This window comes from Octopus bimaculoides, chromosome 8 (genome assembly GCF_001194135.2).
Source record: "Octopus bimaculoides isolate UCB-OBI-ISO-001 chromosome 8, ASM119413v2, whole genome shotgun sequence".
NCBI classification, from domain to species: domain Eukaryota; kingdom Metazoa; phylum Mollusca; class Cephalopoda; order Octopoda; family Octopodidae; genus Octopus; species Octopus bimaculoides.
In genome coordinates, this window is record NC_068988.1 from 13,349,491 (window position 1) to 13,365,355 (window position 15,865).

At 34.8% G+C, this 15,865-nt stretch overlaps 2 protein-coding genes across 7 annotated transcripts in view; one reads left to right on the forward strand and one right to left on the reverse strand.

Annotated features, from left to right (window-relative positions):
* Window positions 1-1,949, forward strand: part of LOC106879195 (calcium and integrin-binding protein 1) — a 9,530-nt gene extending 7,581 nt beyond the window's left edge. The window contains exon 7 of the mRNA XM_014928656.2: window positions 175-1,949. Within this exon, the coding sequence (XP_014784142.1) occupies window positions 175-196 (22 nt within the window). The 3' untranslated portion in view covers window positions 197-1,949. The remainder of the gene's footprint in view (window positions 1-174) is intronic.
* A 635-nt stretch (window positions 1,950-2,584) lies between these two features.
* LOC106879189 (splicing regulatory glutamine/lysine-rich protein 1) overlaps window positions 2,585-15,865 on the reverse strand; it is a 38,930-nt gene continuing 25,649 nt past the window's right edge. For 2 of the 6 annotated variants that reach the window (XM_014928639.2, XM_014928637.2), the window contains 9 exons: window positions 15,415-15,682; window positions 13,143-13,208; window positions 8,485-8,562; window positions 7,365-7,415; window positions 6,587-6,736; window positions 5,250-5,309; window positions 5,096-5,113; window positions 4,082-4,180; window positions 2,585-3,166 (listed from right to left, as the gene is read on the reverse strand). In XM_014928639.2, the coding sequence (XP_014784125.1) occupies window positions 2,818-3,166; window positions 4,082-4,180; window positions 5,096-5,113; window positions 5,250-5,309; window positions 6,587-6,736; window positions 7,365-7,415; window positions 8,485-8,562; window positions 13,143-13,208; window positions 15,415-15,682 (1,139 nt within the window). In that variant the 3' untranslated portion in view covers window positions 2,585-2,817. The remainder of the gene's footprint in view (window positions 3,167-4,081; window positions 4,181-5,095; window positions 5,114-5,249; window positions 5,310-6,586; window positions 6,737-7,364; window positions 7,416-8,484; window positions 8,563-13,142; window positions 13,209-15,414; window positions 15,683-15,865) is intronic. The other 4 variants (XM_014928640.2, XM_014928642.2, XM_014928638.2 and 1 more) reach the window with 4 other exon arrangements.

Below are 15,865 nucleotides of genomic sequence, written 5' to 3' on the forward strand. Positions count from 1 at the left end.
TGTTCTGTGAAGCCAGAGACTAACATTTAGGTTAAGGCTCTACCAGATATTTGCCCCAGAGAAAGTCATGCTTGCATTTGTGATTTGTTTCCTTGCTGAAATATGAAGTTAAATATTATTTGAATTTTAATCAATATTCTAAAGATTTTCTTTTTTTTTTTTGCTTTGTTTCAGTTCATTTATCATTCATCTTTAAGACGGAAATCATCTGGAATGCAGTATTTCATTTTCTTTTATCTAGATGTTTCTTTTTATTATTGTTTCTACTAACATTGGTACAAGCTTACAAATTTGGTAGGAAAGATTAAGGGACTAAAATCAATCCTTGCACTTGACTGGTACTTCATTTTACTGACCCTGGAAAAAATGGAAGATAAAGTTGGCCTTGGTGGAATTCGAACTTACAAAAAGACCCATAACTAAATTGACAGCATTTTATCCAACACTAACACTGCTGCTACTGAATCGAAGACCGAGACATCAACTTCAAATACTTATGGGAAGAAAACAACAAAATTGAAAGCTCAAACAAACTCTCAGGATTTTATACAACTGAAGGACATTATTACAAGTAAGCAATAATATATGGTGATTGTGGCAGAATTGACGTGAAAAAAAAGCCAAAATTTGTTGATGTATGTTGTTGTTGTGTAGTCCCGATTGAGCAGTCTTATGGCATGCAGGTGCAATCCACAGCGCTATCTTTTCACCTCATTGAAGACCAAACTGCTCCCTCTATTGTCCATTCTATTTTTATACATCTCTAGATTCTGACGGTAGCCTCAACAGAGGTGACAGATGCCAGTCTTCTGTACTTCTTGTTGTACATCCCAGCACAGTGTTTGTGGCCAGCGAAATTATTGATGTTGCAGCTATTTGTGTGTGTTTCTTACGCTTTCCTGAAGCGAGCAGGAGAGAAGTTTTTAGGTTGTGCTCTGAGGTATGATTTCATGTAATGATAGGATAGGAAACAACTGGGATGCTGACGATATAGCATATAGCATGGCTGACTGGACATTCAACCTGTTTAGACACTGGTACAAATACATGATTGACAAACACTTTCCCCTCTCTTCATAAATATAAAGAAGAAACATTCCCAAAGTGCCACACAATCCAACAGAGAACGAAGGGGAGACACAAAATGGCTGATGTCAAATAAGTCAGCATTGAATCAGTTTTGCCAGATAAGCAGTTCCAAAATGTTTCATACTCATAATAGGGACCATGTAAGCTGAAGTTTTCTAAGGCAACAAACCAGGCTCCTTGTATGTCTAGGCGATCTTTCATTTTCACTATTTTTGTTTCAGTATTAGGTGGTCTGTGAAGACAGAGCTTAGTGGTTAGGGTATTGGGCTTATGATTGTAAGGTTTTGAGTTCGATTGCTGCTGGCACATTGTGTCCTTGAATAAGATGCTTTATTTCACATTGCCCCAGTCCACTCAGCTGTAATTCAGAGGGCCAGCCATGTCATACCGTGTGTCACGTGTTTGTGAAGTACTCGGCTACTTACACGTTAATTTCACATGCAGGCTGTGTCCCACTGATTGGATTAACAGGCACACTTGTCATCATAACCGACAGGAGTAGCAGTTATGTGGTCTGTGTACAATCAGTGTAGTGTAGGGGTTTTTTGTTATTTTTGTATCCTTTGAGCTGATTGTAGTTTGTTGAAAAATTAGTGTCCTGATAGGACTGGCATAGCCCACGATGGGCCTAATGTGTCGTTTGTACACCGTTGTTGTTTGTTTCTGTTGATCAGTCAAATGTGAGATCTGTAATTGTAAATATTCTATTTTAATACCTGTTTACCAAATGTGGTACCAGTGACTGCAAGTAAAATTCTATTTTATTATCTGATTGCAAATATAACCTCACCACTTAATTAATCTATCAATCAAATGTGATAACAGTGATTACAAATAAAATTCTATTTATTACTTTTTAACTGATATTTGAATCAATATGATGTTAAAATTCCAAAACAGCCGAATCTTTGTCACATCTTCAAAAGGGATCATTTATCAAATTTATTACAATGAACCAACAAGGAAGCCTCTCTGCAGTTGTGAGGTCATGACTGAAATTCCTTTGGTCATAGGACTGCGGCTATGCTGGAGAACCACTTTGAAGAGGTTTGTCAAATAAATCAATCTCAGTACTTATTTTTCAAGTTTGGTACTTATTCTATCAGTTTCTTTTGCTGAAGTGCTAAGTTACAGAGACATAAACAAAGCAATACTGGTTATCAAGTAATTGTTGGGTGACAAACACAAAACATACATCTATGGCAGGCTTCCACATAGTTTCTGTCTACCAAATTCAGTCACAAGGCAATGCTTAACCCAGGACTATAGCAGAAGACAATTGCCCAAAGTACTGTACAGTGGGACTGAACCTGAAACCATGTGACTGCAAAGGGATCTTTATAACCACATGACCAAAATTATAACATTCTGACGACAGTCAGAAACCAAATCTTAATGCACTGTGTTGTACATAAACATTCTAAATATCAGATTATTGGTCTTGAAAATTATTATCTAAGATTAAAGAAACTGAAAGGATTAAAAAAAGAAAGCAAGAGATCAAAATTTTTTTTTATCAATGATTATATTTTTACTTTTGAGTATGTGTGTGTAAATGTTTGTGATGTTTTGTAAAAGAGTCCAACTTGATAAGAAATTCTTCATGAAAGATGTGTATGAAAGAAAAATTACAGGAAACAAAAGTATTCTATATGTATGTCAGTATTACAAGATTAAAAATTTTACAGATGAGAAAATGCAGTTAACAGTTCTTATTTGTATGCCCTACTAGTCACTCATGTCCATGTCCATTTGTTGAAGGTTTACATCTGAAGCTAACTGGTCTCCTATACTAGATGGTACAACACTCTCACGTTCAGGGCTACCTTCTATGATTGTAGGTTCAGTAACTGTGGGAGCATTGGCAACAGTATACACCTTTTCAGCCTTGCCCTCCCCACTCACATAGCCCTTTTCCTCTTCATCATAGTCACGAGTGACACGAGTGCTGTCAGTCTTTATGGAGGATTTCTCTTCCTTGTCACTACGGTGTTCCTTGTGTTTTTTCTTACTCTTACCCTCTTTTTCACGACTTCTCTCTCTGCTCCTTTCTCTCGGTTCTTTCTTTTTCTTACTCCTGCAACACAAACAAACAATAGTTTTAATTCATTTTGATTAATTACAACACATTAACAAAATTTAACCCAGTCACAGCATATTCCTGCTATAGTGGGAATAGGTTAAATGTCATTTCTGTTGAATTCCCAGTAAAATGGTAAAAAGCAACACACCAAAAAAGATGAAGCTGGTTCTGTCCATTAGTTTGCCCACAATTGTTATTCTTAAGCTGTGTATACAACTATTAATGTTTTTGCTCAGGAGCCCAAGTGGAGGGTGAAGTTAGACACGGGGGCTCCAAGTCTGAGAGGATTAATTTTCTAGGTCCCACCCATGCTAGCATGGAATACGGACATTAAATGATGATGATACTGAATTGCAATACATTAACAAGAAAGTTTTGTACATTATATACACGTGTGGATTATCATCATTGTTTAACGTCTGCTTTCCATGCTGACAATGGGTTGGACTGAGGACTGGCAAGTCAGTAGGCTGCTCCAATCCGATCTGGCATGGTTTCTACAGATGCCCTTCCTAACACCAACCACTCCAAGAGGGTAGTGGGTGCTTTTTACATGCCATCAGCATGGAAGCCAGTCAGGGGACACTGGCATCGACCACGTTCGGATGTTGCTTTTTATGTGCCACTGGCATGGGAGCCAGTTAGGAGGCACTGGCACAGGAACCATTTAGTGGGCACAGGCATCAACCACGTTCGCATAGTGCTTTTTACACTCCACTGGCACATAAATATAATATATAATTTAAAACATTTTGAAAACTTAAAACATTATATACTATAGATTTTTCTGAAGCAAATCAAAGTTGGAAACATTTATGATTTATTAAACAACAGCTTAAGTTTGTACTTAAGTATTTTTGTAGGGATTAGTAAGCATTTTCCAAAACAATGAATAATTGTCCAAAATACCTTGATGATTTATGTCTGGAACCACTACGTGAACGTGAGCGTCGATTACGAGGAGGACTGGTAGACCGGCGTCTAGGGTTGCGATTAGGTCGGTTGCGACTGCAACAACAAAAAACATACGACATACATATTTACATAAAAAAAAATAAACACTAAAATGCTATTGTTTGGAACATTAAAAAAAAAGGTAACTTCCTAAAGAAATAAAGGATTTCAAAGAAAAACTAATTATTCCCATCGATAAATTGAATTAAATTATTATTAAGGAAACCTATGATATAATAAGTTTTACCCTTTAGCATTCAGATTACTGTCAAATGTTATTTTTATTTATTCACACTGTTTTAAATTAATCATGCATTATCTCATAGCTTTGAGATTTTGATGGCATATATATTGTAGGATAAGTACAAAAGATTGGATCTGGCCAGTTTGAATGTAAAACAAGAGGAATATCTGTGCCAGATACGGACAGCTTAAATGCTAATGAGTTAAGTGATAAGCAAAAGATGTTAAAATTATTCATAACTGAATTTCTTGATATTTTTAGCATCAATGGAACAAATATTTTTACAGCTTGATGCCTTTCCTGACGCTAATCACTTAACCATACGTTAAGAATGGTGTCTTTTACATCTCAGTGAACTGAGATCAATAACTGTTGCTTCATAGCAGAGTGTGATCTCATTAACCTTTGGATTAATAATCAAATATTTTAGTTCATACATTTCTTAAATTTAAATTGTGAAAACTTTACAACTGTATCTCTTTATTAATGTTAAGTCAATGCTAGAATTATTGTGAATACATTTTATACCTATAACAACCAATGTCTTTACTAATTCACCTTCTAACCTAACTTTAGATCAAAGGGAGCCCTATCCCACCTCTATCTCTAAAACAGGTAAGTTAGAATGTGGTAACAATCTAAAACAATATCTGTTTTGGCTGTACAAGAAAAACAAGATAATATTTTAAAATCTTCCATGATATAGCAAATGAAAGAGGACTTACAAATAGGAGAGCAGGAAACTGCACATACAAAAGAAAAAAAGAATTGGTTCATATATTGTACACAAGTCAAACCTAGAAACTATTACAAATAAACAAAAGCAAAGTTGAGCAACTCAAAGGACAGTATTATTTATTGTTTTGTATACATACTAACCTGTGAGATCTTCGAGATTTTTTGCTTGGTGTTCTACTACGACTCCTCTTTTCATGAGAGCTGTTGACATAAAAAAAATAGATATATAAATAAATAATAATTGTGGTATGAATAGTGTTGTATGGGAGTTGAATGGTGATAGTGACAGTTATATTCTTGAAAGAAGGAGATTAAAATATGGGTTCTTAAATGATGTGTGTTGAAATTTCACTGACACAAATTTTCTATGGCTGGATGCTCCTTCTGTTGCCAAATTTCACCTGTTTCCAAACAAGGCAATATATTCCTTAGTTTTTTGAACAAGAACAACACACTGGTTGGACATGTTTTCATAGAAGATTGTAAGTGAAAGACACCATTTATGATAGTAACATTTGTTTACAATTAGCCAGAAATGTCAAGGCAAGGTGACAATGGGTTTCTTCCAGTTTCCATTTACCAAATCAGCTCACAAAGCTTTGCTCAGTCTGGGGCAGTAGTAAAAGACACTTGCCCATGGTACCATGCAGTGGGATTGAACTTGAAACCACATGATTGCAAAGTGAACTTTATTTTATTAATGGTTGGCTAAAGGAAGGCTGTAAAAATATGACAAGCACAACAAAAACATATTTGTAGGTTGTTTTTTGTTTTTTTTTTTTGCTTTCTGTGCCAGATGACAAATGAAAGTCATGATGATGATAATAGAAGTCTTGAAGTATGAAGAATCATGACAAGCAGAAGAAATATATGCCAATAAATGATGGTGCATACTCGGAAATATCATACTCTTGGAAAACAAAAATTAAGACAACAGTGTTATATTGAAAAAAAGTATGGTTATGAATGTGTGGTGATGATGACCAAAAGAGTACAATCACAAATACAAGAAGCCAAAATGGGTTTCCTGCAAAGGATCACTGAATTGATGTTACACGATAGGGAGCATAGCTCAGAGATCAGGGAGGATCTCCAAGTCAAACTGCTACTTCTCAACACTGACAGGTCACAGCATGGGTACTACAGACGTGATTAGAATGTGGCAGAATCACAAGATTGATTCTACAAGTCCAGCCAACTGGTAGGAGACCTAGGGGCAGACCAAGAGTGAGAAGGTCAGATATCATCATCCAATCTCAGTTGGTTATGCTTGGGAATCCAGCTGGAAAGTCTAATGATAGTTGCTTCTGATAGGACTCTATGGGGGAGGCATCAGAGGACTCTCCCCAATGACAAGAATAGTGGGCAGAAAAAAAAAAAACCGGATGGATTAATACTTTTAGATTTCACTTTAATAGTGTTTTTCTACGGTGCTTAACAGAGTTTGGAAAGAAAGAAGAGGTAAGTACAAAATCTACCTTGATTTTCTTTCTGGAGAGGAGTCCTTGTCATCATCCTTCAGGGGAAGGGAACATTCCCTTGTAAGTTTAGGAGGAGATGGGCTGATGTATTTCTTTTTCACTGGTGACTTTTGTCGACTTCGGCTACGAGACCGACGCTTTATTGGTCTGAAATCAGGAGGTTAATAACAGAATAACTTCATAGCCTTATATATAAACACATACACACACACATATGGTGGACTGTTCCATTAATTTCAACTTATAAGCCTCCTATTATTCTAGTTGGGCACACTCTTAATATAATTCCCTGGCAAAATAAGGATGACAGTGTGTGACATGACTGAACCTTTCACTATCTGATGGGCTTCTACACAGTTTCTGCTAACTCAATTTCACTCACAAACCTATGCTAAAAGCCCTTTCCCCATGATGCCATGCTGTGGGATCAAACCCAAGACCTTACAGTTGCAAAGTGAACCTCTTAATCACTCAGCCATGGCTTCATATATGTTGTTCAGGGTCTGACTTCAACCTGCTTCCAGTAATAGGGCCCTGGTACAAGAGTCCCAGGGTTTTGAGGAGTATAGAACTACCTCTTAGCCACTATTATTCCTAGGTCTACTCTGACCTGAAGTAGTAGCACCTGTTAGGGTCCCTGTGTCTGAATGTTAGAATGGTTTGCATTTATTATGTACAACAGAATGACTGATAAATATCTGTGTTAAGAGAAATGTTTTATAATGACTTAGTGAAAAATGTGATTATAAAATAATGAAAAAAAATAAAGACATACCGAGGTGGAGTCCGAGAACGCCTGGCACTGTATGCTTTGGGAGGAGTACGTCTGTTAAAAGAGTATATTTAACTTAAAATAGATATAAATTAAAGTAACCTACATTTTTATAATTTTTATTTGTGAAATGATGAATATTATTAATAGAAAAAGATGCTAAACCAGCTAACACAAGTGAATAATTCACCTATTCAACTAAAACTTAAAGAAGGCTAAAACATCACGTGTGAAAAACTTATCATAAAATGAGCATTATTCTGAAGTTTGTGCTTCAATTGTGTATATTGGATTTTCGGATCTTTTTTAAAACGGGGGCCACATTTTTCATTAACGAAACACTTTGAAACTTGGAACACTGGTAGAATGTGTCGTATAAAACATCTTTTTCTCTTAGTCTTCTTAAAAAAAAAAGAAATCCATAAGTTATTCCATGTTAAAGTTGTCGTATTTCTGTAATTTCAACCAATCACTGACGTCTATTCAGCCGATATACATTAAGTGCCGACTACATAAACAAACGATTCTGAAACAATTAACCCTAACGTTAGGGTTAGGGTTAAAGCAAATAAAACGAAGGTATGGAGATTAAATACGCTTTACACCGCTTAATCAGCCAAAGGGAGTAAATATAAACAACTGAATACTTGTCAGTGATTGGTTGAAATTATCGAAATAAGAAATTATCGAAATAAGAAATAAATTCGAATACAAAAATATTTTTCTGTTCTATAACACAAAATAGATAAGTATACGAAGTTTGAAAGTCTTTCCATACCAAAAACACTACGTAAAACATTAATGAAAAATGTGGCCCCCGTTTTAAAATAGATCCGGATTTTCCTTTGTAACATCATTCACTGCTTTCTTTATTAGGGGAGACAAATTCTTGTCCAGGGATGAATTTCCATCTCCCTCCAATATTTATTAGAATAGCACATCTATAAGAGATGTTATCTCAGAACAAATACCACAGTGAGTGACCTGCCAATGGTGTATATATATTAAGTATGATATACAGATAGCTATTTTAATTTAATACTTGCCTCACTGACATACACCTGGGTGAAATTCTAAGACTAACTGAGATGGCAATCTAAAATGGTTTTTATACTTAACATACCTTGTTCTAGATCTTGATCTTTTGCGATGTGGACTTCTGGATTTTCTCCCTCTAGAGCGAGATCGGGGATGACGTGTCCTATTTAAAAAGAGAAAAAGTTTCACAAATTTAAGAAATTAAAAAAATACAAGTTAAAGCATAAGAGATCATTCTGATGAGATCCACACGAATCAAGAGAACTTCCAACAATCTTACTGAATACCTATTAATCCATTCTATATCATAAAATATAGCAGTTATAAGGTGGTTACACATCTATTCATTATATAAGCAAAAAGTCACATCTATGAGAGAAATGGAACTCAATTTTATCTACAACACCACTTGACTGGTACCTTATTTTATTCATCCCTGGAAGGCAAAGTTAACTGTAGCAAGACTTGAACTCAAGTATAGAGGTTAAATATGAAACAAAGCCTTAGAGAAGCTACCACAAAAGCAGCTAATTACTTAATTTTGGTTTTGTGAATCAATTTTTGTATATTTTAGAAGAAATGATTCATCTCAAAAGAAACAGGAAAAGGTATGGAAACCACCTCCTTGGCTTCCATACATTTTCTGAGTATTAGGCTCATGGCTTATGATTAATAGGTTTCAATATTACATTCTGGTCAAAAACTCTTATCTCATTCTAGATAACATAAACAGGATGTTTTACAGTGAAACAGTACGGGGAAAAAGCATGCAATTGTTTAAATCTGAAGAGCAATGGAAAAAAACAAACAAAACATGTATACGAGCATTAGTTTCATAGCTTGTACAAGTGATTTTGCTTAATTGCATATCAGATATTGGTATAGTTCAGTTTAATGAATAACTTTTCAAAACACTGAAGCATTTAAGCATCGAATCTATGAAACATTGATTGGTTAACTGCATATGCAAATAATATCAATTTGGGTTAGTTACATAAGATATTTTTCATATCATTTTGAATATGAAGAAAATGGTTGATGAAAATGTAGCACAAAAATGAACATCTATTTGATTGATATAAATGAAGTTGATTCTGGAAGGTTGTTTTCATGATGAGCTAAAATGACAACACTCAATACTTCATGTTTACAAACAATGTATTCAAGTTATCGTTACCTTGAATTAAAGCCTACTGAAGTTCAGATTCTAGTGACTATTTTTATCTCAAGCTTGTGTAATGAAATGCTTCAATAAATAAATCTTACTTGTAGGTAAAATTTGTAAAAATAACGCTAAATTAAGTGAAGCGTAGATGATAATTTTGTTTTGTTTTCATTGTCAACTACATTAGCCTGTAACTAGCCTGCAATTAGTCATTAAATTTTCTTTAATCTGTATGACACTAATTATCATTAATTTGAAGTGTAAAAATCATTGTCTGGACACATGAATCTGACCAAGCTTGGGAAATTACAAAGGGATTGAGAAACCTTTTAGAGATAAGTCGAGCAATTTTCCTTTATTAGTTCAATAAAGGCAACAAGTGCAAGGAATATTAATGCAGTATACAGGGATCGGACAATAAGCATAAGCTGGTGTCAGTGGTAGTTCCAGAAATTCCAAGCCAGAAACTACAGCCTAGAAGACATGCCTCGTCTTGGAAGATCTGTAGAACTCAATAAGGATGTCTTGCAAACCCTGGTGGAGCAAAATCCCATTGTAACTGTTGAACTAGCAGAGTTCAACCATTCCTCAATACCTGTGAGCCATCTGAAATGACCATCTTTGATTTCAAGACGAAAGGTGCTCTTCCATCAGGACATGCTCGGCCACATACAATGAAGATAACATTACAAACGCTGGGGCAGTTTGAATGGGAAATGATGCCCCACCCACCATATTCGCTGGACATTGCCCCATCTGATTATCATTTATTCCGTAGTTGGAGGGAAAAATTATGAATTCTACAGACAAGGTCAGAACAGTACCGGAGGAGTATTTTTAGTCACAGGAAAGTGAATTTTGGAAAAGGGGCTTTGCAAGTACACCAGATAGATGGAAGAGCATTGTAGAAAATGAAGAAGAGTACATTTTAAATTAAAAAAGAACTTTATATCTTAATTTTGAAAAATAAAAGTATAAAAAACCTGCATTATTTATGGGATGACTCAATATAAATATATATATATATATATATATATATATATACATGATCAACCCAGGTCCCCATGGAATATAAATGTATGATGATAATGATGAAGATTACAGACTAGATTCAAACTAGGAACCATTGGTATAGATTCAAAGCTTGCAATGTTAGGAGAAAAAAATGCCAAGCCTTCTTATCTTCTTATGCCAGTAAGCAAAATAACATTTAAATGCTTGCAAAATTATGAATGATGGCCCGAAAAGTAAAAATAAAATAGTGAGTCAGTTATACACCTCTTAGAGAACACATAAATCAAAACTGCTAGTCGAAGTAGAAAATTAACAAAATGCTGAGAAATAAAATGTTCTCTGTTCAAATTAAGTTTGGACAATGTACACATCCAGGTATAAGACAGCTGATGACCACTGGAGGTTGAACTGATTCAAATGTAATGTAGATATAAATACTGTAAATATACATATATATATATATTCTCTAAAGATGAGATTAATGGCCTGAACAACTGGGTGTGCATGAAGTGAGTGAGAGGGAGAAAAAAAGGTTCTGTGTGTGGTGAAAATTCTTGTGGTAATAACATTTTGGTTTTGTAATTGACATATTTTCAAACTTTTGAAAGCAATTTGTTTTTAAGTAGCATCTTTTACTGAAATATTAAAAACATCTATATATATATATAAAAGGTAATTTTTGATCAACTTCGTGATTACCAACCGAAATCAATACTAAGTGCACTAATAGCTGTTTTAATTCATCACTGGACCTAAGTACAGCTTTCTCTCCCTTTCTCACACCAAGCTAGGAACCCTGAAAAAGGATTGTGAATGCTGCCTTTTCAACTCTGACTAAGCAATTATAAAACAACAGTGTAACTGGTATAAATATTGCTTTATAAGAAATCAATTGATTGAAAACATTGATTACACAAACATAAATTTAATTTATACATTTCTTAACCAATCAACAAGCACTTAATTTATTACACTGAAAAATGTAAATATCAATTTCATGGCAGAACAACACACATATTAATACTTTATGAACAACATGAAATGTGATCCTTACAGTCAGAGACATTATCTATAAACTCATAATTTCACTATTGTGTAATCTACATCAGCAGAAATACTTCATATCCCACCTAAACCCCACTATGGAGTACTATTGTCATATTTAAGACAGGAAATTCTCTTTTGACCACAGACAGCCAAGACATCTTTACAATAAATGGTAAGTTTGTCCAGTTGCCATGCTGAGTGTACACCCCAAAACCCATTAGTTGCACTTCTGTTAATCCCAGTGACACAGTGCTAAATATCTCCTCCACAAGACTTTCATGTTACCCATGCCTACCTCCCCCACCCAACCACTAACCTATGAATCTTCAAATGAAAATTTTAGTCTCAGAACTCAAAAAAGCTGTTGTACAGCTTATCCTAATCTTTTAGATACTATACAAAACCTAAACTCTAGGATCAGACCAAAAGCTGTGTGTCTGAAAGGATTTTTTTTTAAAAATCAATTAAAATAAATGTAATTTTGATGATGAATTTTACTTTTAATTCTTTCTACAATAGGCACAAAGCCTGAACCTTTTGGAGAGGGAGGACATTGTTTACACCAACCCCAGTGTTCGACTGGTACTTATTTTATTGACTCTGAAAGGATGAAAGGCAATGTCAGCAGAATTTGAACTTAGAACATAAAACTGTAGGAAATGCTGCTCAGCATTTTCTCTGGCATGCTAACAATTCTGCCAGTTCACCCTCATCCTATAATTTTAATACACACCTGACACGTAACATACACAGTAAATATATATTTGATAAAGCATTACATCATAAGCCCCCGAGAAGTAACACGAGTTACAATCCAGAATTATTAAATCCTATTTGGAGAACTTTGTTTTGATTTTTGTGTGATAGTAGTGGTGGAGATATAGAATGACAATATATCTACTTTTAAAAACTTGATGGTTACACAGTTTCTTCCTTTAAACTCATCCATTACAACACTAATACCTATTTCTCATTACCAATTTTAAACTCTGCAAGAAAGAATTACATGTCTTTATTTCAAACACTTTCACACTATTATGGTCTCTATCCAGACAAATGTCCTGTAACACACTTTTCAGATAGATCATTAATCACATTTGTCTGACACTCTTCAATCTCTGAAGCCCTGCTCTTTCAGCAACATCCAGAGATAAAAGAAAATACAAGTGAAATTCCTTTTATTTAAAAAGAATAGTTAGTGTTAGCTGAATATTAACTATGTACAGCTTAGCTCAAACACATAATATTACTAGCTTTAAAAAGTACTAATAAAAAGAAAAATTATGACTAAAAATCACAAAAAACATCTTGGAAAAAAAAAACTGATAAATCCACATTATTCTACAAATTATTATATACATATACATGTATATACATACATATGAGCATATACAGGAATAGAGTTTTTTATACACAAGTATAGAGAATACTATGATAAAACATGTTTATCCCTATATGCATCAAAACAAGATGAAGCAAAATATAGAAGTACATTATTGAAAAGACATTTAAAATACCTAAAATGTTGCATGTGCCATTCGTCATTGTGGTTTCTCATTTTGGTCTTCACCTCAACAGGAGACCTAGGAAATAATAAATTGTTTTACTAAGCAATAGAATGCTCCACCCACCCTACTGGCATGATAGTGATAATATATGGAAGCAAGCTGTCTCTAGCATTAAGGCTTATGTCACTTTGTTTTTTTTGTTTTTTTTTCTTGAAAGATTTCATGATCATGAATTTTAGATATTTGTAAATGTTTTCTGATTCCCAATTTCTCTTTTGATTTATCAGATGATCTCATAATTGTCAGATGTAGACTACAATGCTCATCTAACTTAAATATTCCAATTCCTCAGTTAATAATAACTATTATTAAATAGAATTCTGTAGGTGTATGAAAGTACATCATCATCATCAAATTAGAATGTTTTTCTCTGTTAACATGTGTTAGATGCATCTTCAAAACATCAAAATCTCTCTCAATCTCGGATCATTTTAACTCTGGGATATGACAGTCTTGTATCTGACCTCACCAATTCTTTGGTTTTTCCCTGCCATAGCACCATTCCTTCCACTTACATGGAGAGAATCCACATCAATATCAACCCAACAATGCACACATTAGCTAACATCAAGCTTATTTTCTCAACTTGTAATACGGTTTTTGTGCAAGTTAATTTCATACATTCAATAAAACATATTCACTCTAGTCTTCACAGTTTTTCTGGATTTAATTGCATGTGTTATTACCATCAGTAACAAATTATCTATATATTTTTTTATACAGTCAGTTCTTTTCCTGGAAAGACAGACATTTCGTTGTTAACAGCAAACTTCCTCCAGGCAAAATAGATATGAATTGCTAAGTAGATAAAAATACATAAAATTTGTAATCCTTGACACTAATCACATTACAATCATTAATGAAACTATTTTAAGTTGCTCTCACCATATAAACCTTGTTATAGATACCAGTCTAATTTCATATTAAAATAATTGGTATACGATTGAGTAGCAACATCTGATTATGAGATAGGAGCATCTATTTCAAGAAAATTTATTAATATTGCTTTCAAATTTTGGCTCATGACCAACAATTTCAGGGGAAGGGATAAGTCAATTAGATTGACCCTAGTAACCAACTGGTACTTATTTTATTGAAAGGATGAAAGGCAAAGTCAATCTCAGTGGAATTTGAACTCAGAATGTAATAAGTGACAAAATGCCACTAAGCATTTTGCCCAGCGTGCTAACAATTCTGCCAGCTCACTGCCTTAGAAAATTTAGTTATATTAAAACTCACACCATTCAACACTGTTTAGTATAGGTGTTGCTAGAGAAACTACAGCGTATTTTGTTATACAGAAATTAATAAAAATACCATTATGCTAATACATATGTACATCATCATCACTGTTTAACGTCCATCTTCCATGCATGCATAGGTAGGATGGTTGACAGGAGCCAGCCAAGTCGAAAAACTACCCAAGGCTACGGTGTCTGTTTTAGCAGGGATTTTACTCCTAACACTCAGTCCACTCCACTGAGTGGACTGAGTCTTTTTTTTTTTTTTTTTTTTTTTTTTACATGGCACTAGCACAGGTGAGGTCAGTTGTGGCATGATTTTTACAGCTGGATGCCCTTCCAAATGCCAACCACGCTACAGAGTGGACTGGATGCATTTAACGTGGCACCAGCACTGGCAGGGTAACCAAGTAACTTGCAAGACAAGGAATTATGAGAGGGGCAGGGGGCATTTGAGGTGAGGAACTTGTGTCAGAGGATGAAAGGTTAGACTGTGACAAAGAGACAGAGAGAGAGAAACAGGTGTCTTGTCACAACAGAGAGGGCATTAGATGAGGTGATCCAGTATCACATGATGAAAGGTTAGAGCGTAACAAAGAAATAAAGAGGCAGAAATGGGTGTCTTGCTATAGAGGCGGTATGGTTACCTAGAGAGAGAGAGAGAGAGAGAGAGAGAGAGAGATAAGAAATAAAGAGTGAGAGAGAGAGGTACAAGAAAGAGGTCAGAAACAAGTGTGTTGATGTAAAGGAGATGTATTTATGTATATTTTTTTGTCTGATTAATAATGCAATTTAATTCAATATTATTGGCATGTCAAATAATAAGCCTTATGCAGAGATTGACTTGCAACACAAATTATGCATGCATTGATGCAAGAGACAGAATTAGCCTTTTTCTGTCAATGATGGTGCACAGAGAATTTTAATGAGCTTGTGGAAACAGTGTGAACATCAGTGCATAGCAGTGTAGGGTTTCTCACCTGGATCTAGTTCTATGATGACGAGGCCTGGAATGTGATCTTGACCTACGAGGAGACCTTTTTCTTGATCTGGATCGGCGACCTCTAGAGACAGAACGACGCCGAGAACGTGATCTTGAGTGTCTTTTGGGGCTGGGCCTTGGTCTTGAGCGGGACCTTGAGCGGGTCCTTGTACGGCGTTTAGGTTTGGACTTAGATCGAGAACGAGAATGACGCCTGTGGCTTTTTGATTTGGACCGAGAACGGCTTCTCTTTTTATCTGTGATTTCTGAAAATGAAAACAAGACAATGCATGAGAACTGACAAAAAATTTCTTTTATATATAAAGTGGGTTTGAGAACAGAAAGACAGATTTCTTAACATGGCTAAAAATGATTTGTCTTAGAAAACATGGCTGAGTGCCAATGACTAAAGATTTCAAAGCTATTTTTGGCAAGAGATAACTCCTTAG